This window comes from Trachinotus anak, unplaced genomic scaffold, assembly GCF_046630095.1.
Source record: "Trachinotus anak isolate AG129_WGS33_773 ecotype Australia unplaced genomic scaffold, CSIRO_AGI_Tana_v1 ptg000007l, whole genome shotgun sequence".
NCBI classification, from domain to species: domain Eukaryota; kingdom Metazoa; phylum Chordata; class Actinopteri; order Carangiformes; family Carangidae; genus Trachinotus; species Trachinotus anak.
In genome coordinates, this window is record NW_027273858.1 from 19,925,831 (window position 1) to 19,953,223 (window position 27,393).

At 40.5% G+C, this 27,393-nt stretch overlaps 1 protein-coding gene across 1 annotated transcript; it reads right to left on the bottom strand.

Annotated features, from left to right (window-relative positions):
• Positions 1–369: 369 nt before the first annotated feature.
• Positions 370–4,293, bottom strand: nkx6.2 (NK6 homeobox 2). Its single transcript, XM_071481280.1, has 3 exons — positions 3,470–4,293; positions 2,691–2,863; positions 370–2,158 (listed from the first exon to the last, which is right to left on the bottom strand). The coding sequence occupies exons 1-3, from the start codon at positions 3,897–3,899 to the stop codon at positions 1,910–1,912; spliced, it is 852 nt and encodes a 283-aa protein (XP_071337381.1). The 5' UTR covers positions 3,900–4,293; the 3' UTR covers positions 370–1,909.
• Between the last annotated feature and the right edge of the window lie 23,100 nt (positions 4,294–27,393).

A 27,393-nucleotide genomic window follows, 5' to 3' on the forward strand; every position in this document is an offset into this window, starting at 1 on the left:
AAAGACTACGGAAAATGTAGTTCTTTAGTGAATTATAGGAAAACAGCTGCCCATAATAATAATAATAATAATAATAATAAATCAAATAGTTCAAATAAATAATTTGCCCATTTGCTATGATAATAATAATGCAGCAGCCTATAGAATTTAAAAAATATAGAATTCCTTGATTTGATGCAACATTGAAAAATAAACATAAAAGCTGTAACCTGAAGACAAAGCCTATAATTATTATATTATTATTAATTAATATCAAAGAGTGCCTTGTTTTCCATCATGAATCCTTCAGACTTTTATCAAATATAAATCATTCTTACATCAGCATTAATCCTCTGAGAGCATCAGTTACCAATAATGAAATTCAGTTAGTGATAGTCATGAATTTATCTTTAATTTATATTAAGCCCATACATTAAAACAAAATCCATAATAAAACAAAAATGCTTGTTAAATAATTTATTCATAATACAAAGTGTTTTTTTTTTTCTTCCTATAACCTTCCCGGAAGCAATAATACTCTCTTTAATTCCAACATAAGCGATGGTCCAGGTTTCTGTTCCGCTGTGTGATGATGAGGTAAAAACATAAACTCTTTCAAATGAAATCCAAAGAAAAGTGTGTGCTGATGGGTCGTCGTTAAAACAAGCGGTTTTTTCTTTACAGTGATTATTTACAGCATTTTGCGTCTATACACGTGTGTGTGTGTGTGTGTGTGTGTGTGTGTGTGTGCCGGGGCTGAACAGGGAATTGTAAAACGTGGAGAAAAAGGGGCGACATTTACTTTGCAGGAATAAAAACCAAGCAGCAGGTATATCTGAGGGGGGGTAAGCGCGTCAGGGAGAGGAGGGGAGAGAGGCTGCCACGTTTCCACTCGTTAAAACAACATAACTTATTCAGTAAAAAATATATACAATCTCACGTACATTTTCATCTTTAGGCTACAGCACAAATCATCCATTCATGTCAGGTCTGCGCCCCCTCCAAACCTTTTCTTCTCTCGCCCTGTAGGACAGTGGATACCCTGGTTAAACTGAGCTTTAGAAGCATCACAGGCCCCGTTTACACCTGCCTTTTTAAACATGCGCCTGGGATCCGGATCAGTGTTGGCTGCTCATAAATCAGTTCAGCTAACAGCTTACGGACGGCTCTCAAGACTACATAAGAAAAATGGTCACAAAAAAAAAATCACATTAAAGCTGAATTATCTAGAAAATTGTGTGCACTTTCTTCACTGCAGAATGAAAGGGACAGGTAACAAGGTCATTTTTCCTCAGATGAAAATATATTGTCAGTATACTACCAGTACTGACAATCAAATCATCGGTTAATAGGAATATTCCAAAGTCTAATTCAGGGCAAAGGTAAAGGCCTTGCTGACTTCAGATGTTGTGTAGAGGTGTAAAGGAAAATAATGTAACAAGTGTGGTGAATTATACTGCATGAGTGATGTAAAGCAGCATTACTCGTGGAATCAAGGTAATGAGTCCGCCACTGATCCGGATTGTACACTATATTTTGTTTACATTTACACCTGTTGTTAAAACTCCAGCTGTTGTTGCGTAAAAACTGATAAGCGTCACCAGTTCCTGGTCCAGTGTTTGTGTCCTTTTAGCTGACATGAAGTCGTCATCATCAGGCTGCTGGCAGTCCAGTTCTAACGGGAGTTTATCTCCGTGCGTACAGTGTCTGTAAGTGGGTTTTGGATGCAGCCAAATGCGTCTCTGGCCACGTTCTGGAGAGCGCGTCTTCAGTGCGTCTTAACGCAGACTTGGTTTTTATGCTCTGTCTGAGCAAAATGCGATCCCCTCAGACGCGTGTTCGTAAAGTCAGGTGAAAAGGGGGTCCGAAAGAGTGCGACAAGTCTCTGTTGGACCCTCTGGCCCCCCAGCTTTGACCCCAGCTGTGGGTATCACAAAGTGTCCGAGCTGTTACTGCAGGGGCTGATCAGCGCCAGGTTGGTGGCCTTGTGCTTTTTCAACAGTCTCGTTATTTTCTCGTCGTCTGAATTTGGGTCCAGTGGCTTGTTGTACTCGTCATCCTCCTCGTTATCCGAGCTCTCCTTCATCTTCTCCGTCTCAGAGTCGTGTTTCTTCTTGGCCGAGGCCATTTCTGCTGCGTGTCTCTTCCGCCATTTGGTTCTTCTGTTCTGAAACCAAACCTGTTGAGGAAGAAGAGAGAGGAAGAGCATGGTGAGATGTTCAGAGGTTCAACAGGTCCAGATACAAGCAGGTGACCAAAAGGCCCGAAGGCAGAAAACTGAAACGGTCCAACAGTTAAAAGTAATCACAAGAGGTGTAAACGATCCTGGATACACCGAATTAACAGCGACAGCAACAAAACTGCCCAAATAAATACTATTCTACATTTTAATAAATACTATAATACTACTAATAATAATAATAATGACAATAATAATAATAATAATAATAATAATAATAATAATAATAATAATGACAACAATAATAATAATAATTATTATAATAATAATAATGATAATAATAATAATAATAATAATAATAATAATAATAAGTAGGTTGTATGCAATTATTCAGTAATAACTTATTTTCATGAATTCACAGGCTGCACAAAAGTGCAAAAGCGGCCTCAATAATATATAATAATATACATTTAATACATTTCTGCAAATGCATTTGCCAGAATCTAGTGAGCAGGTGTCTGACAGTCTTTACCTTGACTTGACTCTCGGTCATTCCTAAAGAGTAGGCCAGGCGGGCTCTCTCTGGACCGGCCAGGTATTTTGTCTGCTCGAAAGTTTTTTCCAGTGCGAAAATCTGCTGTCCTGAAAAAGTCGGTCTGGAGTGTTTCTTCTTGCCGTCCTTGTCCATCATTAAGTTAGCCTGAGCTGCGGAAGGAGACACAGCGAGGTTATATACAAACTTTACGTTATCTAGCTATGTGCTGAGGAACTGAGCTGCTGTGATGTGATGCTCCCATAAGTTGACACATTCGTGCAACTTCACCATTCCGAGTCAACATGAGCCTTAAACACGCCTGAGCAGCATGGTGACTTATACTGACACAACATTTACGGTTATGTCATCACAGTCTTTCGTTCTTTTATTTTACAAGTTGAAATGTCCTGCCAAGTGTCGCATTACGCTCTAATCTTCTGAGGAGCCTCTGTCTGTAGAGAAGCTTTATGGTGACTATATACAGCTTTATTACATCTGCCAAAGCTGTAATATTTACAAGAGTAACTTTACATTCTCTATTCTTATTGTGTAAAATGAAATATCTCCGTCAGATATGTTTGTTTTCCTGTTTGCTGTGTAGTGACATTGCCTCTTACAGGCCTAAATAATGTCTAAAACCACAAGACAAGCAACAGAGCTATAAAAGCCCTCTGCAGCCCCACAGAGGAGCCGTGACTTTCTGAATATATACAAATCACAAACCAACTGTTAGAGCATAGGCTGTATAAACAAATCGCCAGAAAGCCGTGACTTACAAGGACAGGGAACCCGCGGGTCCCTCCAGGGAGACCCCTGCATCACCCCGGGCCAGAAGATGGGCGCCCTCCCCGGCAGCTCGGCCAGGGGCTTCGGATACCGCGACACCGCCGGGCTGAAGTACATCCCCGCTGCTGCGGCGGCTGCGGTGGTGGCCAGGCCGTTTATCCTGGGGAACCCGGACAGCAGCTGTCCGGCCGTGGTGATGGGTCTTCCCAGGATGTCGCTTATTCCGTGCGGAGTGCCCCCGGCGAGCTGCGAGTTGAGGTTGGACAGTGTGGGCGCCTTGAAGCCCGCCGGGCTCTGCTGCAGCGCGTAGGGGAACAGGGACGTCTTCATCTCGGTCATGTTGTGCAACGCGGCCAGCGGGGTGCTGCCCAGGACGAAAGCACTCTGCCGGTTAGCCTCCATCTGCCCGACCGCTAACATTTGTGAACATGAACCACCAAACTCGCGTGGATAAAAACGGGAAATAAAAAGAAGTTAACAGGAGAAATTAAAGGCGCAGAGCGGACCGCTGATATTCAGGAGCCAGGCCACTTCTGGCGCCTTCTCCAAAAGTATCCTGGATGAGGAAGGAGACTCTTGAAATGTTGGAAAACTTGAGCAAAAGCGAACTTCTGTTCTCTTGGGAAGCGCAGAGCTCGGTCAAAGTCCCACAGCGTGTTTGTTTTGGTCGGAGTGTGTCAGCTGGGAGGCGGCTGCCTGCGCCCGCCACAAGAATCCCCGCGGAAGTCGGAGGACCTGATGATGTTTTTAGTGGTTTTGATGGGAACCATTAAAGGGTCGGCTTCTCTCGCCATAAATTGACTCGCTCTATGCTGGGAGTGAAGCGGGACCAGCTGATAACAGCGCAGCCACCTGCAGGCGCGCTACTCCCATTGGACAGGGCTGAGTGAGACTGCGCCGTGATTGGAGGAGACAGAAACTCCGCTGTTTCACACGTGTGTCCTCGCTGGAACGATGGTGCCTTAACGTGCTGTCGGAAATAGGACGTTTTCGTTAAGATGCAATATGAAGAACCAAACTGAGTGCTTATTAGGACTGTCTGAATTTATTAATGGAAATATTTGATCATTTATCGGAAAGTGACGTTAAAAAATAAGCTAACACAATAGCCTTTGTTACTAACCTAACCTATAGGCTAATTAGGCCAACGCTGTAAGCAAAGTTTTCTACATTTTTTAATAGATAGATAGATAGATAGATAGATAGATAGATAGATAGATAGATAGATAGATAGATAGATAAATAATACATTTTATTTATAGCCAAAACGTCACCCAAGGACAAATTACAAATCCAATAAGTCATTCAAAAGGCCTAGCCTACATAAAACAAGATTGAAAAAAAAAAAACAACAACTTTGTGATACTATGACTACTACTAAATACTGATCTAGGCAACCACTGATGTAGCCTACATTTTCTCTACTATATCAGATATACAGAACAACTAAAATCAAATGAATGTTGCTCCAAGCCATATAAAAGCCTTTAAAAGTGTGGAAGTCAGGCTGTCAGAGGAGACCATGAACGCACCACGCAGCAACACTCTATTAAGATCTTTAACGCTGCTGTTAATGATGCGTCTCCCACCGTGGAAATCATTGTTTCCACATAAAACAAAGAATCCACATTCACATGATGAGCTGTTACCACGGACAATGTGAGTGTATGAAAGTGGAAACGGAGTCCGTCGGCTGCGAGAAGGGATTCCTGTCTGATTTTAGTGAATATGACGGAGACTGAAGATTAGATTTTAAATAATACAGACCACAGTCCGCGGAAAATAACTCGATTCAACTTGAATTGTAGGTATTTTCGAATTGTTTTCGGTGGATATAGCCCATTTGATATGAAATAACGCGTTTAGGACTTTTCAACTAGTCAGCGTGTTTTTCTTTTTTATTTCTTTCAGGACAGTTTTGTCACTGATGTCGGTACTTTAGTGAATGAGCTCGGATAAACTGAGTTATTTCAGATGTTATTGAAATCTGCTTTTATCAAAGATTTGGTTAATACCATATTGCTGAACATACTAGCCTACATGTTCTTCATCTGAAAGAACTAAAAAAAAAAATAAAAAAAGGAGAGCCACTGGCCTTTTGGATGAAACTGAACGGGATCATTTAAAAGCGGCCCACAGGGTGTTTAAAGGCCGGAGCTCGGTTTTATATGAGGGAGATCATCAGTGTTTTTCAGATACAAACTGCGCTATTATGGTGAAAGTGTGTGAGAAAAAGCGCCAGACTCCAGTCATCACTCTGAGTGCTGTAATATTTTATGGAGATGTGAGAAGGTTGTAAGAGTGAAATATGGCCACGTTAGAAAGGCTTCAGCAAATGCACCTTGCTGCCCATTTGCTCACCGGGGAAAGACTGTGCTTTTTAAAAGGTTTTCAACGCGAGGTGATTCACAATTTTGCCTGTATTTCTCCAGGCTGAGGGGCTGCAGCGGGGCACACACGCTTTCTAATTCCGTAATGCCCCTCCGTCTCTAATTTATATCCGTATATTTCCCCTTATTATACATATTGATTATATTATCTTGTTTTAAGGGCTTTCTAAAATGATCACTCTAGAAGAAACTATTGAAAAACTATATTCCGTCTTATATTTCTTTAGCATTCACACACCCGTTGCTCAGTCTCCTTGGTCTTTGTAAAATGTCAGTGAGTGAAATGCAGCAGTTAGTGGCTGACCCAGTGTGAGATCAATGACTGAAAGGTTGGCACTTTCTCCAGTTCATCTCCAGCCAAAGACGAGAGCTGCCAAACAGCCCGTCACCGTAAAACCATAATCGCAATTTAACATAATGAATGATTCGGATTTTTATCTCGTAAATTTACAACTAATTTAAAGTTTAAACCCTTAAACTCAAATTTGTTAAAGAAACAGACGTGGCACGAAAGTGATAGTCATGATTGATTGAAAAAAATTATTAAACCAGTGAAATAATATTTATAGCCTTCGATTAAATACAAAGATATTGACTCACATCGAGTCTACAATTCATTAAATAATAAAAACAATAAATAACTGGCTGCATAATAATAATAATAATAATAATAATAATAATAAAAAATAACAATACCAACAACAATAATAATAATAACTATATTTAATTTATTATTTTATCATAAAAATATCATTATTATTGCTGTTGTTGTTGTTTAGCCTAATGTTTTATAGAACACTGATGTTATTATAATGCATGAATTATGATTTATTGTGTCAACCTGTTGCTCAGGCCGCTGATGTATGCAGTGAATGCTGTTGTTCCTTTTAATAATGGCTCGTTGGCCCGCTGATGGCGCGGACCGCAGGCCTTTGTCCCGCTGCTAAAGGGAAATAGGTTAATAAACAGCGTAAAGATAATCTTATCTGAGTGTAACCTCGACACAAATGGGAATTGACAGAGCAGTGACAGGGCAGATAAGCAGATGTTTGGACAAAAAGACGTTTGTTGGAGTCACTAAGCAGATCTGCTTAGTCACCGAGGCGCCCAGCTGCTTCAGCACTCAGTGTCTCTCTGCGCTCTCAGCAATTAGCATAGCAACACACATCCCAGATACACACGCAAACACAGCCCCAAACACTTGATTTCAAATGAAAAAAGAAAAGCACTGGGCACTTACGTTTTTAAAAACAAAAGGAGAATTTCACAAGCTTATCATGTTAAACTACTTCATGACTCTTCTCATAATCTCGAAAGGTTTTATTTATAGCCTCCCAATGGACAGTCAAATGGACAGAGATGGGCTGGATCCCTGTCAAACCTGTGGTTGCATGTAAATTGGTGAGTGCACAGGGGACCAGCGTGGAACGGTGTATAACTTGGCTGGGAGCGCCCTCCAGTGGCACAAACTCAAACCCACCCGAACCACGAACCAACCATGAGCTGCAGGGAGTCCATCTGTTAGCACAGGTGCTCAGCTAGTCTCATCAAACAGGCCATGCTGCTATTTTGTTGCTATTTTCAGATAAATAATAATCTGATTTTCCACCAGAGCTTAATAAAGTATTCTATCTATCTATCTATCTATCTATCTATCTATCTATCTATCTATCTATCTATCTATCTATCTATCTATCTAATGTCTGCAGGTGGGGATCAAGATCCTCAATTTAAAGTTTTACTGTCACCACTTACCCAAAGATTTGCAATACTTATTTATTAATTACCATAATTACTGTATTTATTCAAGGTCAAATACTTGTTTGTATTAAGAACTGACATAAGTAATAATAAAAAGCCAGGCCACTTGTTCTTGTTCATGCCTGGAGGGACTGTGATGCGCCACAGGGAGTGCATCCTCCTCTTGCAAAAATAAATACATCAATATTTATTTCCAACAATGGCAGTGCCCAACTTTAACAACCAAACTCTAGCCTTTAATAACTCACATATCTCACAGTCCTGTTTGTAGTCTAAGAATCACACTCTCAGGAAATTATTTATTTATTATTTTTAAGTTTTGCTAGTTGCTAAATAGCTACTGTTAGCATGAAAGGCTGTCTACTTACCCCCTGACTGGACGCTGCAGTGACTTGCAAGCCAACCTAGCTAGCTGGTAAGCTTGCTTCCACCACTGGAGACAGCTCTTGGCAGGTAAAGGAGTGAAGTTTGATGCTGAACTCCCAATGTTTCTTCTGGACTGGTAAGTAAACACCTGTTAATGTGTTAACATTTGCTATGTAGCGATAACAACATTTACAAATGGCTCTCTTAAACCTCAAAATATGAAACCTTGAGTCTAGACCTCTGAACAGCTGACATTAAAGGACCGCAGTTGATTAAATAAGCCATGACTCCAGCAGTGGTTCCCAGACTCTTGCTATGATGGAGACCCAGGAGAAAAAAACAAAAAACAAAGACAAAACAACAACAAAAAACAGACACTGGTGCAATTTATATCACCAGGGAACAACAGCAGTAAACCTTCTAACAAAATGAATGCAGTTGAATTTGACTTACAAACATGAGTAACATTTTCAAGAATATTTTTCATTAGGTTATTGACCATTGAATAATGTGAGATCATACTGACAATGAACTCAGGCCAAATAGGACTTTGTCACCTGTTGGATTTGCTCAGTGAATATCACTAGTTATTTTTCTTACTCTTATCCTGACTCCCGCTTCCTTATCATTCCCTCTGTGACTTGTCATAGCAATAAAGCACAAGTGGAACTAATTAACATTAATTATGACTTTGTTCCAGCATTTATTGCAGTACAGTGACACAGTTGTTGTTAAATGTGACAACTGTGTTTGACTGGTGAAAAATATCTGCTGTAAAAAAAGGTCCATCAAACTTTTTTATTTTACCCAAGACCATGTTCAACCACCCTGAAGTGGCTTTTGGGAGCCATTGAATTAGATGTAACTTGTCTTTTCGGATGACATGAGAGAATACATTTTAGTTTGTCATTTTTGTAGAATGAGTTGATCATTATCTAAATAGTATCTACAAAATGTAAATACAATTTTATTTTAACTTTCCTTTGTAATGATGAGTCCTCTCTTCCCCGAAGGGAACTGAACACATTAGAGGAGCATGAATCCAGTAAAGCCACTAGATGGCAGCCAACATCAATGAGTACGACAAGAACTTGCAATGGCACATTAGTTGTGAGTGTGCAGGCCATGAGTGGATGGCAGTCTGAGCTTCATCCTCAGACATTCATACACTGATAGTGAATCAGAGGCTCATACTGGGTTATGGTACGTACCTTGTGTGATTTGAGTTTCTGATTACAAACAATACACAATTTATATAAATCAAATGTTAGGTCTTCTAGTTGCCAGGTCAGGTCAGGGTGTGTTGCAACAGGAAGGTTAGTTTAAGGCCTTGTCCTGCTCCTTCTTGTTTACAGTTTTACTGGTTTCCCTCATGTGCTCCATTTTTCCCTGACTGTCTGGTAAGTTGTGTGAGGGCTGATGAGTGAGTTCATGTTTTTTATTTTCCTTTTATATCAGAGTGAACATCTAAATAACAATACCATGATATCAGTCTGGTGAAAGTAATGTAAACATTGGGGTATGATGAATTTCTCTCAACACAAAGGTTTTCTTACTCTTTCTGTTTGAAAGCTGCATTACTGCACAGATCAGGGAGCAATAACTTGGGAGACTTGAGGGAAATGAAAGTGCTGGGTGGTGCAGCTTGGCTTTGATTGACCGTAGCTTTGACAAACATTGTTTTTGGCCAACCTCTCAGGCCCGGGCGAGGTAGGACAGCAGAGAAGCGTATCTTCACGGATACTTAGGGATTTTGGAATATCATCCACTTAAATTTCCCATGGGTACCTCAGTGATCGCTGGTTTAACAAAGGCTACATGGTCAGTTTATTGCTTTGTGTTTGCAACATGAGTAACAGCAAGAAAGACAACATTGATTCTGATGCAAATGTGACTCGGGCTGACTTTCTGACTGTACTGCATGTATAAATTATGATGCTCATTGACCCACATTGCTGCTCATTGTGTACTGGATGTCATGTTGTTGTGGCCTGCGTGACAGTTGTCAATATTGCAGTACCTGGAGGGAAAGAGCACAAAATTTGTGATTCTTAATACTGGGGAATTGGCTGCATTTCACATAACTAATGGAGATATTGAGGCTGGCCTTACAGATCTCTGTTTAAATTAATCCCTTTGACAGATGAAGGGAAAGCCAGCCATCTTGAGGTATTGAGATAACACACATACACTGCCTGCAGCCTGCTGCATCACAGCTGCCAGGGGTCATTAGTGCATAGATTTAATCAGGCAGAGATTCATTCATAAGGCAAACCATGTTATCATAAAACTTATTAAACTAACTGTCTGTTTTATATACTCTATGTCTAAAAATGCTGTTTAAGGAGTGGAAATGACAGTGCTGTGGAAATGATAACAACATGCCATGATGTTGAAAAGGAAATTTTGTTGATGAGATTTACAGCTGCTTACTTAGAATTGCACTAATTTTATCTCCTGATACTGTACTATACTGCATTACATGGAAATGATCGGTACAATTTTGTATGTGCACGTCATTCTGACTGGGCACAATGAAAAGTGAAGATATTTTTTGGCTTCAAGCACTGAGGTTTAACTCAACCAATGATTCTGTCTCTGGAGGAGCTTTGCCTCCTAATAATGTTTGAAAGCAGAGCTGCAGAGGGCTGAAATCATATTAATGCTTAATACACATGTAGGCGTCATCACTGTCTGTCTGTTTGGCAGTTTGACTGGACCCCTGTGGTGTACTGACCAACAACCTCTGGCAAATCTTTGGACGGCTCATTAGGTTTCTTTGACCTCTATGCATAATTAAAGTTCCCCTACAGACATGTTTTAAAGAGTGTTTACTAATATTAATATTTTGTTTAACATGGTTTTCAAAAAAAAAAAAAAAAACTCTGCTGGAAGTACATATGTTTACTGCCTCATTGAGAAACCACCGCAGCTTGCGCTAGGTCGACCAGTGAAAGAACAGAGAGTATGAAGATGGTTAGAGGAGGAAACATCAGACAGACTCAGCCACATGTTTGAGCCTCAGCCAGACCCAGACCAAGATGAGGAGTCTGTTGTGCATCGAAGTCAGCAACTAGCAGATGTGTCAGAATGGTAGCAACAGCATCTTTTATTCATTTATGTTGTTTGTTAGCTTGTTAGCTTATAACTGGCAGTGGCTGAAGCAGAATTAGTGGTTGTACTAATGCACTGTCTGTACTGACGAGCTTTCACATTTCTTTTGCCTCCCACAAGTTGAGGGGATTGGTTCTGAATCAATTTTTTGACACTCTCATTGGTTCAGAGCAATTCCAAGGTGGAAATACTCAGTCATGGTGTTGGCTGGTTATTTAGCTTGTCATATGTCTTGTATCACATAAAAAAACACCATATGTACATGTTAACAAGGTGAAAAAGTTGATTTTCTTTGGAGGGGTCTTTAAGATATCTGTTTCTGATATTTCTGTTCCTACAATCTGCATTCTAGAAAGCCCAACGCCCTGATTATGGCTTTCACTTATTTGAGTGGTTGTTGATTGGAAAATTGTTCCTAAGTGTCTCTCCCTTGTTATGATTCAGGTCATGTTAGCATCTACTTAATATTTGTTTTGTGAAAAGGCAGTCTTTGGGAAACATCCAGCAATGTGCAGCTGAATCCCGTGCTTCTCATATAAAGGACAGCAAATCTCAGAGGGAAGAAAATGACCACAGCACACTGCACAAAGACTAATGTTTAGATGTCATAGTGTTTTTATCACTGTTAAAAATCATATTTTACACGAACACGTTCAGCCAGGAGAAGTGCTGTCACTAATGCTGTCTGATTAGATCTCATCTTTCTCCTGTAAATAATGAACCCATACTCTGTCTGTGTAAGCCGCTTATTAAATTAGTTACATTTTATTGTTAGTTGACCTTTCGTGGCTGAAGTAATTATGATGAAAGCGATGGAGGAAGTCAGGTTATGAAGCATAAAAAGCGACGGTGTATGGGTGGTGGAGGGGTGGACAGGACTCACGCTCAGGAGACTGCTGTTTCTGTCCTTTTTCACACCAGTAGTCATTGTTGTTTGTTTTATTCAAGGCTCTTAACCACAATAAAGGTTAAAGCTTAAGGAAATACTTATTTTTCCCCCATCCCTTATCTTTCCCTAAAACTAACCAAGTAGTTAAACAGGTCGGAGGACTTGTTGCTTCTCAGGACTGTGTGGGCATTTCCAGACTAGGTCAAACTGACAGCTTCCCCACTCACCTCTTAGCTGTGCTGCATGCAGGTATCAGCCAGAACAATAAAAACACACTGACATGGACAGTGACAATCAGTTAAAACAGCACTTCCCAACCTTTTCCAACTCATTGCCCACTTGAAAATCTCAAAAATGTTGGCAGCCGACATCTGACCCCAAAAAAATATGGAGGCCAAATAATGCATTCTCAACATGTGGGAAGCTCCACCGCCTCCACAGCGGCTTATCACAGTGATAGGTCTTAATACAAGAAAAAAATATGAATGGAGTTTTTAAACATTTTAAATATTTTTAAAACATTTAACAACGTTATTTGTATACGTATATGTTTTTTGACCAAAATTGTGCTGTTTTGCAAATGACTTGTTGGCCCACTTGCAATACTTCTGTGGTCCACCAGAGGGCTCTCAGTTTGGGAACTGTTCCAACATTGGGGATCTGTGGTCTGGAGGATGAAAGGGAGTTTTGCCAGTGGTAGAATCTGTATTCATATGTATTCATTAATTTGTATACACACACACACACACACACACACACACACACACACACAAGTGCACACTCACATGTAGCAAATGCAGGCTGAATATGAAGGGATGGTAAATAATAGATAAGTTTAGAGATCGAGCCATAGGACACAGTATTTCACCATGGTTCCCACTGACTTAAATCAGTGCTGTCTGCAGTAGTTAGGCCAGGGTTGGAGTAAGGTTAGGATTGGGTTTGGGTTAGGGGTGGACTGAATACCTCCTGAGTTCACTGGTGCCCAGGGTGGCCATATGACTCTGAGAAAAGTGAAACTTTAAGTTGAAGATGTCAGTAGAGTCCACTGACCTATAGTTGCTAAGTGCAGCTTTAAGGTTATTTCAGTACATTTAGTCCACTTACACTTGGGCTCTACCTAGTCCACAAGAAATATCTGTCCCTTCAGCTTAAGCGAATCACTAACTATGTCTGTCTGCTGTTTGGAGCTGAGCAGGTAGTGTTCACAGCTGCCTGCTGCAGCCAGAAAACATGGCTGTGAGGGTGTTAGGAGTGACCCAGACAGTGAGGTTGTGGTCTCCAGAACTCAGCACTGAGCCGTGACTCAGTATAAAGCTCCATAAAGCTGAGGGGAGCTGCACACTCAGGTGATGATTCTCTGTGGGTTCATCACCCCGAGTGGCCCCTTTCACATTATTACTTAGTTTTCACTTGTTTTCATTTGATACATTGTTATTGTAAAAATATTGATTCTAGCCGCTTTCAAGAATGTAAAAGATTACAAGTCTTTCCCATGTAAAGCCTAAGGTAGAGCGTTTGTTAATGTGTGTGTGATTTTTGTTCGGTCATGAAGGAATACGTTTTAAATGATCTAACCAGACTAGATAAATAGTGCATTCAGTTAATGTTTTCAGATGTTGCTGTGCAATAAAGAAGATAACTACGATGATAAATCAGAATGAATCTGGAATATGTAAATATTTACAGTTTTCATTTTCTACCTTGATATCCCATCAGAGACACACAAAATTAATGTCTCACCATTTCTCTCTATGTTGGACACGTGTCTTTGGGGTCAGCGCACCTGGGGTCAAAGTTCAATTTGGCTGAACTTTGGGCCACTAAACCTTGCAGTAGAAGAGTGTGTGTTCAGCAGCTGTGATCAACACCAGCTCTTATTTGAATGTTTATGAGGCAGCAGTGACACTCAAACTATCACAGCACTGGCACCAGCGCAGGCTCCGTCCAGGTGTCTGGATTCAGGGTGTTTTGATTTAGATTTTTTGGGGATTTGAGCAAAGAAAAGAAATATCTGCCAATCATGAAACATTAACCTTTTGCTAAAATGTTAATGTCTTGAAAAAAAATTAGGTTTAGAGTATTCTCAAAGTTCATTTGTCAATGATTTCCAACAAATGATGTCTGTGTCCTTTTGGTGAGTCACAGTGTTTCAGCAAACCCTGTTTGAAGAAAAACAGTTTTTCACTATGATGATTTGATTGATCTAAAGGAAGTTGGCTGGTCGATATGCAAAACTTAAACTGAGTATTAACATACAAAGAAATGAGGTAAAGCAGTAAGGATTGAAATGAGATGGGTTTGTAAAGCTAAAAAAGTTCTTTGGTTGTCAAGATGATGATCAGACGAGTGATTTGAGGTCAGAAGGTGGAACGTGGAGCTAGAGCACACAGGAAGTTCTGTCTGGTGTGTCTAGTTGTCCCGTAATTGTTGTCAGCAGTGAGATTAATGTAATGCCTCCCATTTTGCACATATCAAGGGTACAGACTGGGCTGTTTAGGAGAGCTGGAGCGCCCACAGGGTCAGGCTGATTGATCGCTCTGACACCCAAAGGTCAGCACTGCTAGGGCTCCCCTGCCTGTGACGCAGCCTGAAGGCCTCGACAGCCGTCACTGCTTAAATTTTCCTCTTTTTCCTGAAAACATTTAGCATTTTTCTCTTCTTGAGGACATTTGTCAGGGACGGAGTGTTGCTGTCTGCTCTCCTTGGAGGCTGGTCCATCCACTTTAGCTGTTGCCGGTATTGATGACAGAGTGAATAGGAAGTGAGAGAATTAAAGGCAGATGAAGGATAAGGAGGTTTTCTGGATTAAGATAAATGAGTGGCCAGGCCTGGCAGCATTGTCTGCTCTCTAAGCTTTTGTTTCTGGGTCAGAACCTATAACGGGGATATTTCTTGAGCCATGCTCACCACTATTACCAAAGTCATCCCTAAAGAGCAAGTTTGCAGAACAGAATTTCTAATCAATGTTTTTAAGTGGCTTATAAAGGCTTAGTTTTTCTCTTAAAGAAGCAATTAGTGTCTAGGTTATTGATCGATGAGTGTAAGGTAGATGCCCATGGGGTGACAGTAGCCTCTCCATTCTTTGTTTGTCCGAGCACTTCTGTGGGCAGCTCGACAGCTCATTTTCTCCCTAATAGAGATGAACTGGTGGGGACAGTCGAGGGGAAGGGTAGATGCTGCTTCCTCCAGGTGGGAGGGGAGCGCAAGGAGGTGGGATGAGGCTGCAGGTTGCCTACCATCACTGCTGTAATTGATTACAATCATCACAACATGTCGCAGCACCTTCCAGTACTGTATAAAACTGCTGTCTGGGTAACATACCCATGTCTTCCTTCAGATGAAGACATATTCACTGGCAGGAGTGAAAAACACTGTCCAAACTCTTTCATCTCCTTTTATGTCCAATATCTGTGTGGTTAAAGGTCACGGTGCTGTGTAAACATGCATTGAGCAGCTGTGGATAAAACGTACACATTAATATTATATAAGAGCTCCATTAGTACTAATTATTTTCCATGGAAATGTGATGAGCTTTCACACACTAATGTCACAGCTGATTATAGAAGCAGGCCTGAAGGAGGTCTGTGCGGACCAGGATAAAAGCTGATAGATGATAGCGACCTGTCACAAGGGGGCTCTTTTTCCATGCTCTCATTACCATTTAGCTCAGGCTGATACCTCATTGTATAAACTGACAGTAAAGGAGCAGAAAAGCAGGTGATTGGCTGGATTGTGTTTAAATGGTGACTGTAATTAGACCCCCGACTGCACCCATCATCTCAGACGGGTAAACACCTGACCACACAGAGGGAGGAATAAATGAAGATATTGTTCAAAGACAGTGACTACACAGCCATTCAAGACAAATTGAATGATTTTTTTGAGTAAATCAGGATTAGATTGTGAGCGCACTGTGACCTGGCTTCCTTTCAACCTCTGATGCAGCACTGAAACTATTATTTTTCATTGTGTTTTGCTGTTAATGACTTGCATTGTCAATGTGTGCCTGCATGAAAACCATCCAGACCTGAGGTGAAATTTGCACTGACTGAAATCATCCCTTCAGCTTCCAATATTTCAATAGGATCCTGCTTGATGTTACCAATGAAGTGTGGCTGTTTGTACTGACTGTCGTGCAGTCAGTTCAGAAAGGGGCTGCTAGAATGAAAATAAAAGTTTCTAGTGTGTTTCTAGTGTTCCACACAGATTAAGAACATATCTTTACCTCTCGCAGCTAATTTTATTGTGATTAACTTCAAAATCAGAGATTCACCTCCTGATTTACACGAGTGAGCACATAAAAAAAAAATATATATAAAGATACTGCACACAAGTGAACTACCATTACTCTGCAGCTGATATTGAAGTTTTTTTTTTTGGGGCTTTTTGTGCCTTAATGATAGATCAGTGCAGACTGACAGGAAAGGGGGTAGAGAGAGGGGAATGACATGCAGGAAAGAGTCAGACCGATCGGGAGTCGAACCAGTGACTGCCTGCTAAGAGCATCTTGCGCTCACACATGGTACGTGCCCTAACCACTCAACTACCAGGCCGCCCCTGATATTGAAGTATTGCTTGACCTTGTTGCATTCAGTGGCTGAATGGCATTTACACACAAAAGAAATTCCACTTACTACTAGGGGTATCTAACTGTGCAGAAAATAATCCCCCAGACCATTATTACCAAATGCTGCAGTTCCTCTCAGCTCACTGTTCTGGGTTTCAGGCGTACAAGTATAGATAAAGTCAGAGGCTAGTCGATGAACATGTGAAGCATTTAGCAGCTCAAAAGCCAATTATTTCCCTTCATTGTTGGCGGAGACGAAAGCAGAGCTAAATTATGAAGGAATATTGGTAGTTTCAAGATTACTTTTTCATCAGTTTTTAGACTAAATCCACATCTTAAAGTTCCTCTGTGGACTAGGTTTTTAAACTGTATAAAAATACTCTGCTATGATTAATATTTTGTTTAATGGATTTTTCCCACATAAAAAGTGAAAAGATGGACAGGTGAAAGAGCAGCGCGTATCAAAATGGTTAGGAAACATCAGAGAGCCTCGGCCACATGTTTGAGCCTCAGTCAGACTCAGATGAGGAGTCTGTTGTGACCAAAATTGGTGACTAGCATCTTTTATTTGTTTATGGTCTTTGTTAGCTTGTAACTGGCAGTGACTGACAAGTATTAGTGTTTGTGCTAATACTAACTCTCTCGCTCTCTGCACTGTTGACAGGATTAGTTCCTTAGGTTATGAATATGAATGTGAATATGAATATGAATCCCTGGCTGTCTGAATCTGTTTTTATGAGACTGTCATTGGTTCATTGCAGTTCCAAAGTGGAAATGCACAGTCATGGCGTTGACTGCTTATTTCACTCATAATATGGCTTATATTTAAAAAAATCATATGTACATGTTAACAAGGTTAAAAACTTGATTTTCACTGGAGAGGTCTTTAAGAGATCTGTCTCAACAATCAAATTTCAACAGCAACATACTGTGGCCCTAACTCTAACCCTCTCTCCAGAAACAATATCCTAGTCAGTCAGGAGAACGATCCACAGACCTCACAGTGAACTGTTTCCTTGTTTCTTCTGGGTTCCTGAGGCTTTGTTAGGGATTGACTGTAATGACTGCAGGAGGGGACACCAACAACTGATCCATAATATTGCCTTTGCTCCCTGCTGCAGTGTAAGCCTCATACCCCACAAGTTCAATTTCTTAATGAACACTGAGGCTTTAGGAAGCAAATGAGTTTGTCCCTTTGATATTCAGACTTAGACTCAGATTAATGACCATCAAAACTACATTTATGTCTTCTGTGTCCTTCATATTCAATACACACTACTGCTGACTTATTTACATTTAGACAAAGACACATATAATCTGTCAATATCACAATCATAATCCAATTTAAACCAAAGACAAACACAGTGCTTCATGCAGATTTTGAAAATCAAAAGTGGATAAGTCAAATAGGGCAGGCACAATGTAATCATATACAGTGAAGCACACTGAGGACAAAACATGAATCACTGTTATAACCAAAACTTTGTTCCTCCACAGTTCAAATGTTCAAAAAAGAGCAATAAGCAGAGAGTAATGCTCTGTGACAGGGAGTGTGGTGGTAGCTGTAAACGAACTTAAACAAACTTCAGCTTTCTTGCACTGTTGTGCCTCTGATGTCCAGTTTTTAGAATTTTGTTTTTTTACCTCTACTTTGTTTGCAATCTTATCTAAAAATCCCAAGCTAATGCTGTTCCTTTAATCAGTATTATTATCTGTAATATGAAAATGATCATTCATAGTATTATAATTGGTAATGCTACAGCTTTTTAGCCGTCTTCATTTTGATTTTTTTGGTCAACCACTCTACTCTCACCAGCAGAAAAAGGTCTGATAAACCCAGTGTATGCTAACTGCCCAGTACTATGGCAAACAGACAAAGTTGGCACCTAACTGGTGAACACAGTGGAGCATGTCACAGTCAAAGAGCCAGATATTTACTTCAGGAGTTGGTAGAGACCAAAACAGAGATGAAAGGATAGTTAATATTGGATTTAGAAACTCTCCAAATTAATGCAGCAATTAATTTTTTTTCCACCATTAGAGTAGCAAAAATGGGTTAGACACGCCCTAAATGTAATTGCACAATGTGCTTTAGACCACATGCTTTGGACTGTTAGAACAGAGCCCATTGAGTTTTCAGCACATTCTGCTGCCCCTGAAAATCTCAATTAAGCACAGTTCTGACTTCAGTAACCCACCATGTGCATGAAATATGTCTAGCAAGACAAAGTCCATTATCCAAGACTGCTGTGATCACCTAAATCATGTATTGACTTACAGTCGCATGAATTAGGAGGAGCTTTTATCTAAAGCCTCTTCAGGTCTTTACCACAGCTTCAGAGTGAGGGTTCTCATCAGCACCAGGCTCCATCCCATGAGAGAGAAGAAGCTGCTGTTTGTGTGCCATAAACACAGAGCGATAAACCAGAGTTGTAACTCTCTTTGCCAGGCGATGTTTGCATATGGACGCAGTGAAGGAGAGCAGCTGACAGCCGATGGTAGAAAACTCAGTCATAAAAGTATCTGATGCAAAATCTCTATTAATCCCTGCTGTTTTCTCGCTCCCACTGCCCCCTAAAAGCTTTTCTTTACAATTTGCAGCTATCTGGGTTGATACTGAGGTGCAGAGTTATACTGCCTCTTATCCCTGCTTTACGATAAAACAATGTCAGGATTTAGATTGAATTTTCAAGTCCAGGTGACCCTCAGTTGGGAGCTGTGGATGTCTTTCAGCAGCTGCACCCTGAGCACTCTCCCCTGGGGCTGCTGCTGCTCACGGGCCATTTAGTGATTCACTCCAGGAGAGCTGTAACCATGACAGGAGAGTCACTCCCACTCCTCTGCCCTCATGAATTCACATGAGGCTGCTGAGCCTGCTCCACTGAAGGAACACTGCCTGTATTCATCAGACAGATACCAGTCTGAGGAGTTAGCCTCCAACTCCTTGAAAATGTTACTGATGCAGCAGTTTGACCAAATCCCTTATTTGACTGACTGATAATAGGTATATGTATATATAGAGTAAGGAAGTAATGATGAACAAATGGTCCAATTCCAATCATGGCCAATTGATAATAAATATATTTTTTAATAACTCCAGTAATGCTAGATTGTTATTGGTATCCTGGTGGAAAATGTCTCTGTTCTGTGCAAGAGAATCCTCCAAATTCAGCCAAAGGTAATATGATATTTCCATATTTAGACTAAGACGAATGAAGTTAAGTTTCTTGTGTTTTTCCTCTATGCTGCTCAGTAAGGAAACACTGCCTGGAAACAGAATTTGACACTTTGGGAATTTGATTAACTTTGGGAGAAATAGTACCCACTTCATTTGTCTAACTCAGACTGCTGAGGTCTTATATGAACTTTTTCTGAACTTAAGAATGGATTCTCCATATAATGAGGGAACATTGTTGATTAGTGAATCTGGCAAGGTGTGAAATGTTGATATCGAACCAATCAGTAAAATGCTCTCTGACAATGTAGTTCATTTGTTTTCCTACAATATCCACTCTGGTTATGCTCAGCAACTGGCAGGGGCTTTGTTCAAGGAAAATTACAGTTTATTTGTACCTGGTGTGTTTCTCATAAATAAATTAGCTACGACTCTAAAAGTGTAATTGGTGTCCACTGCCTTTGCACCTTCCATTGCAGTGATTTGGGAAAATAAGGATGCCTGCAAAATATATATTTAGGGACAAACTCGGTGAGCCTCATGATTTTTACATGAATCATTTTAAACATTTGTTTCTGAGTCTGACCCAAAGAAAACACAGAAACGTCTGTGTCCATTATGGCTAACTGCACAGGGATCCTGGTCAACTTGTTGGCTGACATCAATACCAGAGTCAAAATAAGTTTTTTCTTATGTGTTTTTTGTATTTCAAAGTGAAAATGAAGTTGTTTTTTTTGTGATCCAATTTCTGATATTCAAAACATATTTGGTCTGAATTGACATGCGAATTATTTTATACATTCTTCTTTGCTTTTTGTGTAAATTCTTGCACAGCTGACTGCTTCCTCTTCTGCGTTTTTACAAGGACTTGCATGAGTGTGAGAGATGCTGAATGTAGTGATGTGGTATTTTTCACATGTTGTCCAACAGGTTAATAGGTTTATTCTGGTTCATTTGTCTAAAGATTCCAAAAAGGGTTGTGTGACTAAAGAGGAATTAAGCCATAGTTCAGTAAAGCACATCACTAAGATGAGAGCAGCTCCTGACATATTTTTCAAGAGGATATCCACTTGACTGGCTCATTAGCCTTCAAGCTGTTCTCTTCCACTTCTAACTTGGACACTCGCCTGTTCTACCAATCTGTTAGGCTGCTGACTGCTGATGTATCTATATTTTTTATTAGTGGTTTTTGTGGTTGAAAGGATGCAGGCAAACTACCTCATGTGTCCTGGTGAGTTGTGGATGAGTTGTTTTTTTTTGTTTTGTTTTTTTTATGAACAGAGCCGTGTTCAGTGGGAAAAGACCTACTGTGTTTCTGCAGACTGTACGTGCTGATGTCCAGAGAGAAAATAGGTCTCACCCACATGAATCACACTTAGTGAACCAACATAAGCTCTTTCCTGGTCTTCTCAACCGTTAGAGCACATTTTGTGGAAAATTCTGTTGTGCTAATCTGATTGAGCCGTTTTCTAGCACTCAAGAAAGTGTGTTAGGCCCCAAAAAGAATGTCCCTTTAGGGGAACTTATTTATAGCTCGTATTCTATTGGCCAAGCTCTTTGAGATCTAGTGCATTCACAACGGATGATGAGCACATTTATGAACCACCACTGCTTCACTTCAGGTTTAATATGTGTTTAGGAGAAACGCGTGGCTTCCGCCCATGAACATGACTTACAAAGGGCAGCAGCCTATAGACTGTTCAGTGCACATTAATTAAGATTCATAGTTATATTTAACAATTCCATTTATAAAACATTTCTTTGGGTATGCTTTCTGCTGTGTGTCTTTTTGGTCTACATACAGTCAAATACGCAATGTTAGTGTTTTCACTATCATGCACCACACATTTAACATTAAAGGGGCAAGCCAGCAATTTTACTCATCATAACTAGAGCCACTCAGTCTGTAAAAAATATCCATAAATATTCCTTGAGTCTCTGGATGGAGCAGATTGAAAAAATAACCCTGATGATGTCAAATGTAGGATCTTGATTTTTACATTTATTATTATTTTTTTGGCTGTGGGGCCAGCCCTATACTCGTGAACGCACATGACTGACTGAGTGATAGAGTTGAGTGATCACAATTCCACCATTGGTCAGCTGAATGCCACGTGACTGAGTTGGAGGTTCTCCTTTGGTTGTTGCAGTGACAAAATTGGTGCAGTTTCGATTATGGGGTGTCACCAGCCTGTAGTTTTGCCAGTTTAGCACATTTGTGGCTAGATTTTGAGACTTTGTTTCAAAAAAGCATCCAGCAACAAATCAAACAACCTTTTGGACAAACCTAAGTCTCAAACCTCTGTGTCTGCTCTGTTCAGTGAGTGGTAGAGAGGTGGAGCTGCAGTTTGTTACCCAGATAGAGGCTGTACACTAAGTGAGAGACAAAACAAGAAAGATATTCTGTTGCCTCTAACTTTCTCTCATTTCACAAGTAAATACAGCAGAAATCACAGCACAGTCTTTGTCTTTAACTAATATGTTTGGTGGTTTTGTCATTTTAGTTTTCAATTACATCCTCAATTTTGCATATTGGTCATATGTGGTTCAGCCATATGCTAGATTTTGACCTTGTCTTCTTTAAACTAGCTGACTGTTTTATATATGTCTTGTTTATATCTATATTATCTGTCCTTTGATTTGTCTTTAGAAACTGCAACAGACAGTCTGACATTATCCTAATCTGGATGACCTGCACAAAGTGGGTCATGTTGTGTAATACAGATGAAGGAAGTGAAGAACATCATGTCTGCCCGGTCCCCATGTGGTCGCAGGAGGAGAGGAGGGTTGTGTTTTTGAGGTGACACATGGTTTTTCTCTGTGTAGACAGATCAACATCTCTCTGGCCTTCTCGAGTCTCCAGGCGAACAGCTGAGGCTGGCCTCGTTTTTGGAGCTCCGTCTTCGCCTGCCTTGCCGTTCCCCGCTGCCCTCTTGACGTGATTCATGTGTGACCTCAAATTTGCAGCACAGTTCATTAGTGCAATGGAGAAACTTGTGACCTTGGAATTACCACGCTCCAAATGCAATCCCAGGTGGTTGATTAAGGAGCTCCTATCCCTAAAAGAATTTGTAATAATCTGGTGGGTTTTATAGAAGTTTGCTTTTAGTTACATGATGTTCTCTGATGGTTCTGCTATGATTTCACTTCATTAACAACTAAAAATATGGGCAGAAAGAAATAAGGTGAATGTGATTTGCAAATTTTTCCAAAATATTCATATACAAGCCTTTGTCAACAGTGTAGTGCAATATAGTTCTATATATACATTAAATGGCATATACAGTCCAGGATATGAACCGGAACCGGAAACTGTGAATGTTTCTGAAGGAAGACAGGAAAAGGTCTCTTCAGTATCCCTGTGAAAGTTGGAGAATTTTTTCAGCACATTTTAGTCAGCTTGAAAACCTACAAATGCCAGTCTAAGCACAAAGTACACCATATGCTTACACAGGAAGCAGACAGCCACGTATTTTTACTTGCACATAAGCACAAACAAGCACACACACAGACACACACACACAGAGGCACACACACAGAGGCACACAAACATGCACTCACCAAGAGGGGGTGCGGATAAATCTGGTTGACTTTCTTGGAAGTGTCTGTGGCCTGAGACATGCATCAGGGGCATCCAGTCTGGATTTCCAGCGGTGCTGAAGGTCCCAACAGACAGCCAGCTGCTCCATCACACTCCTCACCTGGGGCCATGCTCATTTAGCAACACTGAGATACTCCAAACGGCCACATGGGGAGCTAACAATCCTCTAATCAATGTTTTCACCTTTACTGCCCAGCTCTGACCTCAAAGTTAAGTCATTATTGAGAAAAGAAAGCTCAGATATAAGAGAAAACTTTTTTTTCTTATTATTTTTGTCTTTATTAGACAGTAGTGGAAATCTATATGAGATACAGACAAGACATGTGGGGGAAAGAGAGAAGGATTTCCCATGCATCAAAGGTCAGACCGTGAACGTTGCAGTTACATGATATGTGCCTTAACATTTAGGCTTTTCTTAAATCTTCACTTCACTTAAACCTCAATAACCACCTTTAGGTCATTTAGGTCAATCATTACAAGCTCCTGCTGTTCAGCCAAACTTTGTTCCATAGATCTTTGTTTTAAATTTCGGTGTACATCTCGAAGTTTCTGAAGACACCAAATGCATCATGAAGAAATGTGTGTAAAATGTCTTTAAAATGGGAGCCAGTTTAAAGCGGGTTATTTCACTCACCGTAAAATTTAAGTTTCAATGAAAAAGTGGAACAAGAAGTTTGTTCACTCTGAAGATGAAGAAAGGCTGTTTAAATTCTGTCCCCAAAGGTTCCTGCCACTTACACTCAGCTGCACATATTATACACAATACTATGGAACACTATACAAAGAAACCATCTTGAAACAGAAAAATTATGCTGTCAAAACATATTGCCAATTTTATGCTGTCTTACTGTGGCCTCTGTATGTTCAGTTCAGTTGTATTATGTTAGGGAAACTAAAGAAAAGTATGAAAATAAAGTTGAGATCGGAAGATACTTCATATTAAATAATGGGACTGGAACCACCTACTTCGACTGAGCTCCTTGACTTTTCAACAAGAAATGAAGGTGAAGGTATTGCAAGTGGGCCAACAGACCATTTGTAAAACAGTACAATTTCTGTGAAAAAATGAAACCATAAATAAATAAATGAAAATATGAACAATGTTTGAAAATGAAATAATCATTTGTTTTTTGTCTCCTTGTATTTAAGCCACTGTCATTGTGCTGTGTCGTTGCCATTGGACCACGTTGTATACTTGTTTGCTATCTCAGTCTAAAACATTATATCCATGGCAAAAACTGCAATAGCACAATGGATAGCTGGTTACCAACAGGAAGGATTGAAAGGAAAGAGAGTCAAGACACAGACGGTGGATGTGGGCTGCCACATTTCTGAGATTTTCAGAGGGGCCATGAGTTGCAAAAGGTGACATTTTGGAAAATATGCCCATTCACTTGCTTACTAATGGTTACATTAGAAAATTGAGTTTGCTCTCATAACTGTTAAATATGAAGCTAAAGCTAGCAGCTGGTTAGCTTAGCTTGGCCACTGGACATAGAGAAACAGCTGCCTACCAGCACCTCTGAAGTTCAAAATCAACTCGATTGTTTTATCTTTCTTTCCTTCTCTTGTGCAAGCGGTTTCCCCTGCTTCCCAGTCTTGATGCTGCTGGCTGTAGCTTCAACTGTACAGAAACGGGAGTGGTGTCTTCTCATCCAGCTCTCTCCAAGAAAGTGAATGAGTATATTTTCCAACATTTTTTCTTGATAACCAAAGAGCACTAACTGCAGATTGCAGTGACAAAAAGGTTGCATTTCCAGTAGCAGTTGCCTCATAAAAGCCACCACACTTTCACAAGGGGATCACTTTATTGTGAAGGAGCAGCAGTAGGATGCTCCATTTGCATTGGCAGTAACGTCACACAGCTCAAACACGGTGTAAAGAGAGCGATTGGTACACGGTGGCCATTATCAGGCAGAGAAAGATGCGAAGTTTTACATATATGCATCATTTTTCACTGAATTGCTGATACTTATGCAGGCAATCCCAATCCAACATGGGAATCACAGACTCTGCCATCAACAATAAAAAACTACTTTAAATCTTATTCAAATCTTACTGTATTAATTTACCTTTGCCTCACACAAATTTCAACCAAAGACTGACCACAGGTGATTTTTTTATGAGGCTAATTCAGCCACACTGTAACATGTAACACATACCTGCTCTATACATAAGCGGGATAGCAAGAAGTAAGACATGAGTAACTTTTTCCTCATAATAGGAAGTGATCCGACATTTACAGACATACCCCCGGAGAGTAGTTTGGAAAGGTCAAACCACTGCAACACCAGTGGAGGCCCGCCTGCAAGAGTGTCACATTACACCAAATGAACAGCATAATGCTGTGCTCTCTGATTCAGCATAGTGCTAAAAGGTTACAACAAATGAACAGTTTAACGCCAAAGTAATTTATCTGTATGATCACAAAGGTTGCTGCAGCTTCATGGGACTGTTGCATATTATTAGCATGTGCAGGGAACGTCTGGCATTGTGTACAATTACAAAAGAGCAATTAGCATTTATATAGGTTCCAGGTGTGGCAGAGGAACATGATTAAGATAACTACAGCAGGGGTAAAGGCTGAGGCCTGATTTCCACTGATGTGTGTGACTTAATGAGGGCGTTCAATTATGTCCCACTTTGCTATTATGCCTCTTTTCTCTTCAGAGCAATTAACACATATTGGTGAACATGACATCTAATAGTGTAGAACAAAAATTAGATGAAGGAAAGGATCTGAACTTTCACAGCTTTTCATATCTTATTCATAAAAGAAATTTAGTTGCTGAGGTTGTGATTTACACTCATGTGGTCTGCAAGAGTGGCACAATCAGATTGCTTCCTGCGGCCCGTAGCCTCGCTTCCATCTTCTACCGTTGAACCAATAAACTAATGGGGGGATAAATGCCAGTCCATTTCCCTTACCTGCATCTTCCTGGAAAGGCGCTGACAATTATCAGTCGTCTCCTGATGGGGGGTTGTCTGGGCCTCTCATGTGGCAGATAAGAGAGTAGGCAAATAAACTGGGGGAGAGAAACGTGTAATGTCATTCGACTGACTGGCATATGAAGAAAGGTCCCAGGATGAGTGTCATCAAAACAAGTCAACAAAATCATCTTCCGTCACCTCCCCTCCTTCCCAGACCAGACACACACACAGTCAGGGCCATGGCTGTTTGATCTCTGAAAGGTCCACAGAGTGGAAGAAATTAGCTTGGGCTGAAGGTGCAGAAACGATATTGACGCACTGTCGTAGGTCATCTTTGCTTCACATGGGCCTGCAAACTCAATAGGTGTTCATTCAAAGGGAGAGAAATCACGGCAAGGAGTACAAAGCCATTTTGATTTGGACGACCCTCTGGTCGATTTGCAGCGGCTGAGTCAAGTCGAAGTTCTCTCTACCAAAACTTTCAGATTCAAGACAAATATTGAGTAATGTTGGTACAGATCAGAGAAATTGATTTGTATTTAGGTGAACTGGTCTGTGTGCAGGCTGTCTTTCAAACTGACATTCTGCGCCCTATGAGCTCATCCAGAGTCTAAATTGAGCTATTGTGATGTGTCATCCCCCTTATCTCATCTTTGTCACTCTGGATCACACACAAAATGATAAGCAGAGCTGTAGTTGGGTTTTAGAGATACTGAGGTCATGAGTCAAAGTCCCCCAAATGGACCCCCCCCCCCCCCCATAAGTTTTTCAATTACAGTGCAAAACCTCTTAATTGGTGATCATGTCTATCCAGGTCAAATCGCTATAAACGGAGGAATGGTATTTTTCCCCCATGGCCTAATTAATGTTTGAATATTTATTACATTTACTGTTACCAATTGTTGATTTAAAGAGAAAATGAAATAAAAAACTGCACTGTGGTCCTCTCCTGCTTCAAGCCCGGTCTGAATGGTCAGGGGAAAAAAAAATAAAAATACACTCACATAACATACCTGCTGCTGTGAGAGCACGGGGATGATAATTGCACACTGTCCCACAACACGAGAAGAACAGGAACTTACAGTAGGTTGGGAGAGCAGGCGGGATTGGGCGTTAC

Bases quoted from the DNA above. Each gene is read 5' to 3' on its own strand.
- nkx6.2 (XM_071481280.1), bottom strand. From the start codon at position 3,899: ATGTTAGCGGTCGGGCAGATGGAGGCTAACCGGCAGAGTGCTTTCGTC. The intron at 2,864-3,469 runs GTAAGTCACGGC...CTCCTTCCGCAG, and splicing joins CCCGCGGGTTCCCTGTCCTT to CTCAGGCTAACTTAATGATG. The intron at 2,159-2,690 runs GTAAAGACTGTC...CTTCCTCAACAG, and splicing joins TGACCGAGAGTCAAGTCAAG to GTTTGGTTTCAGAACAGAAG.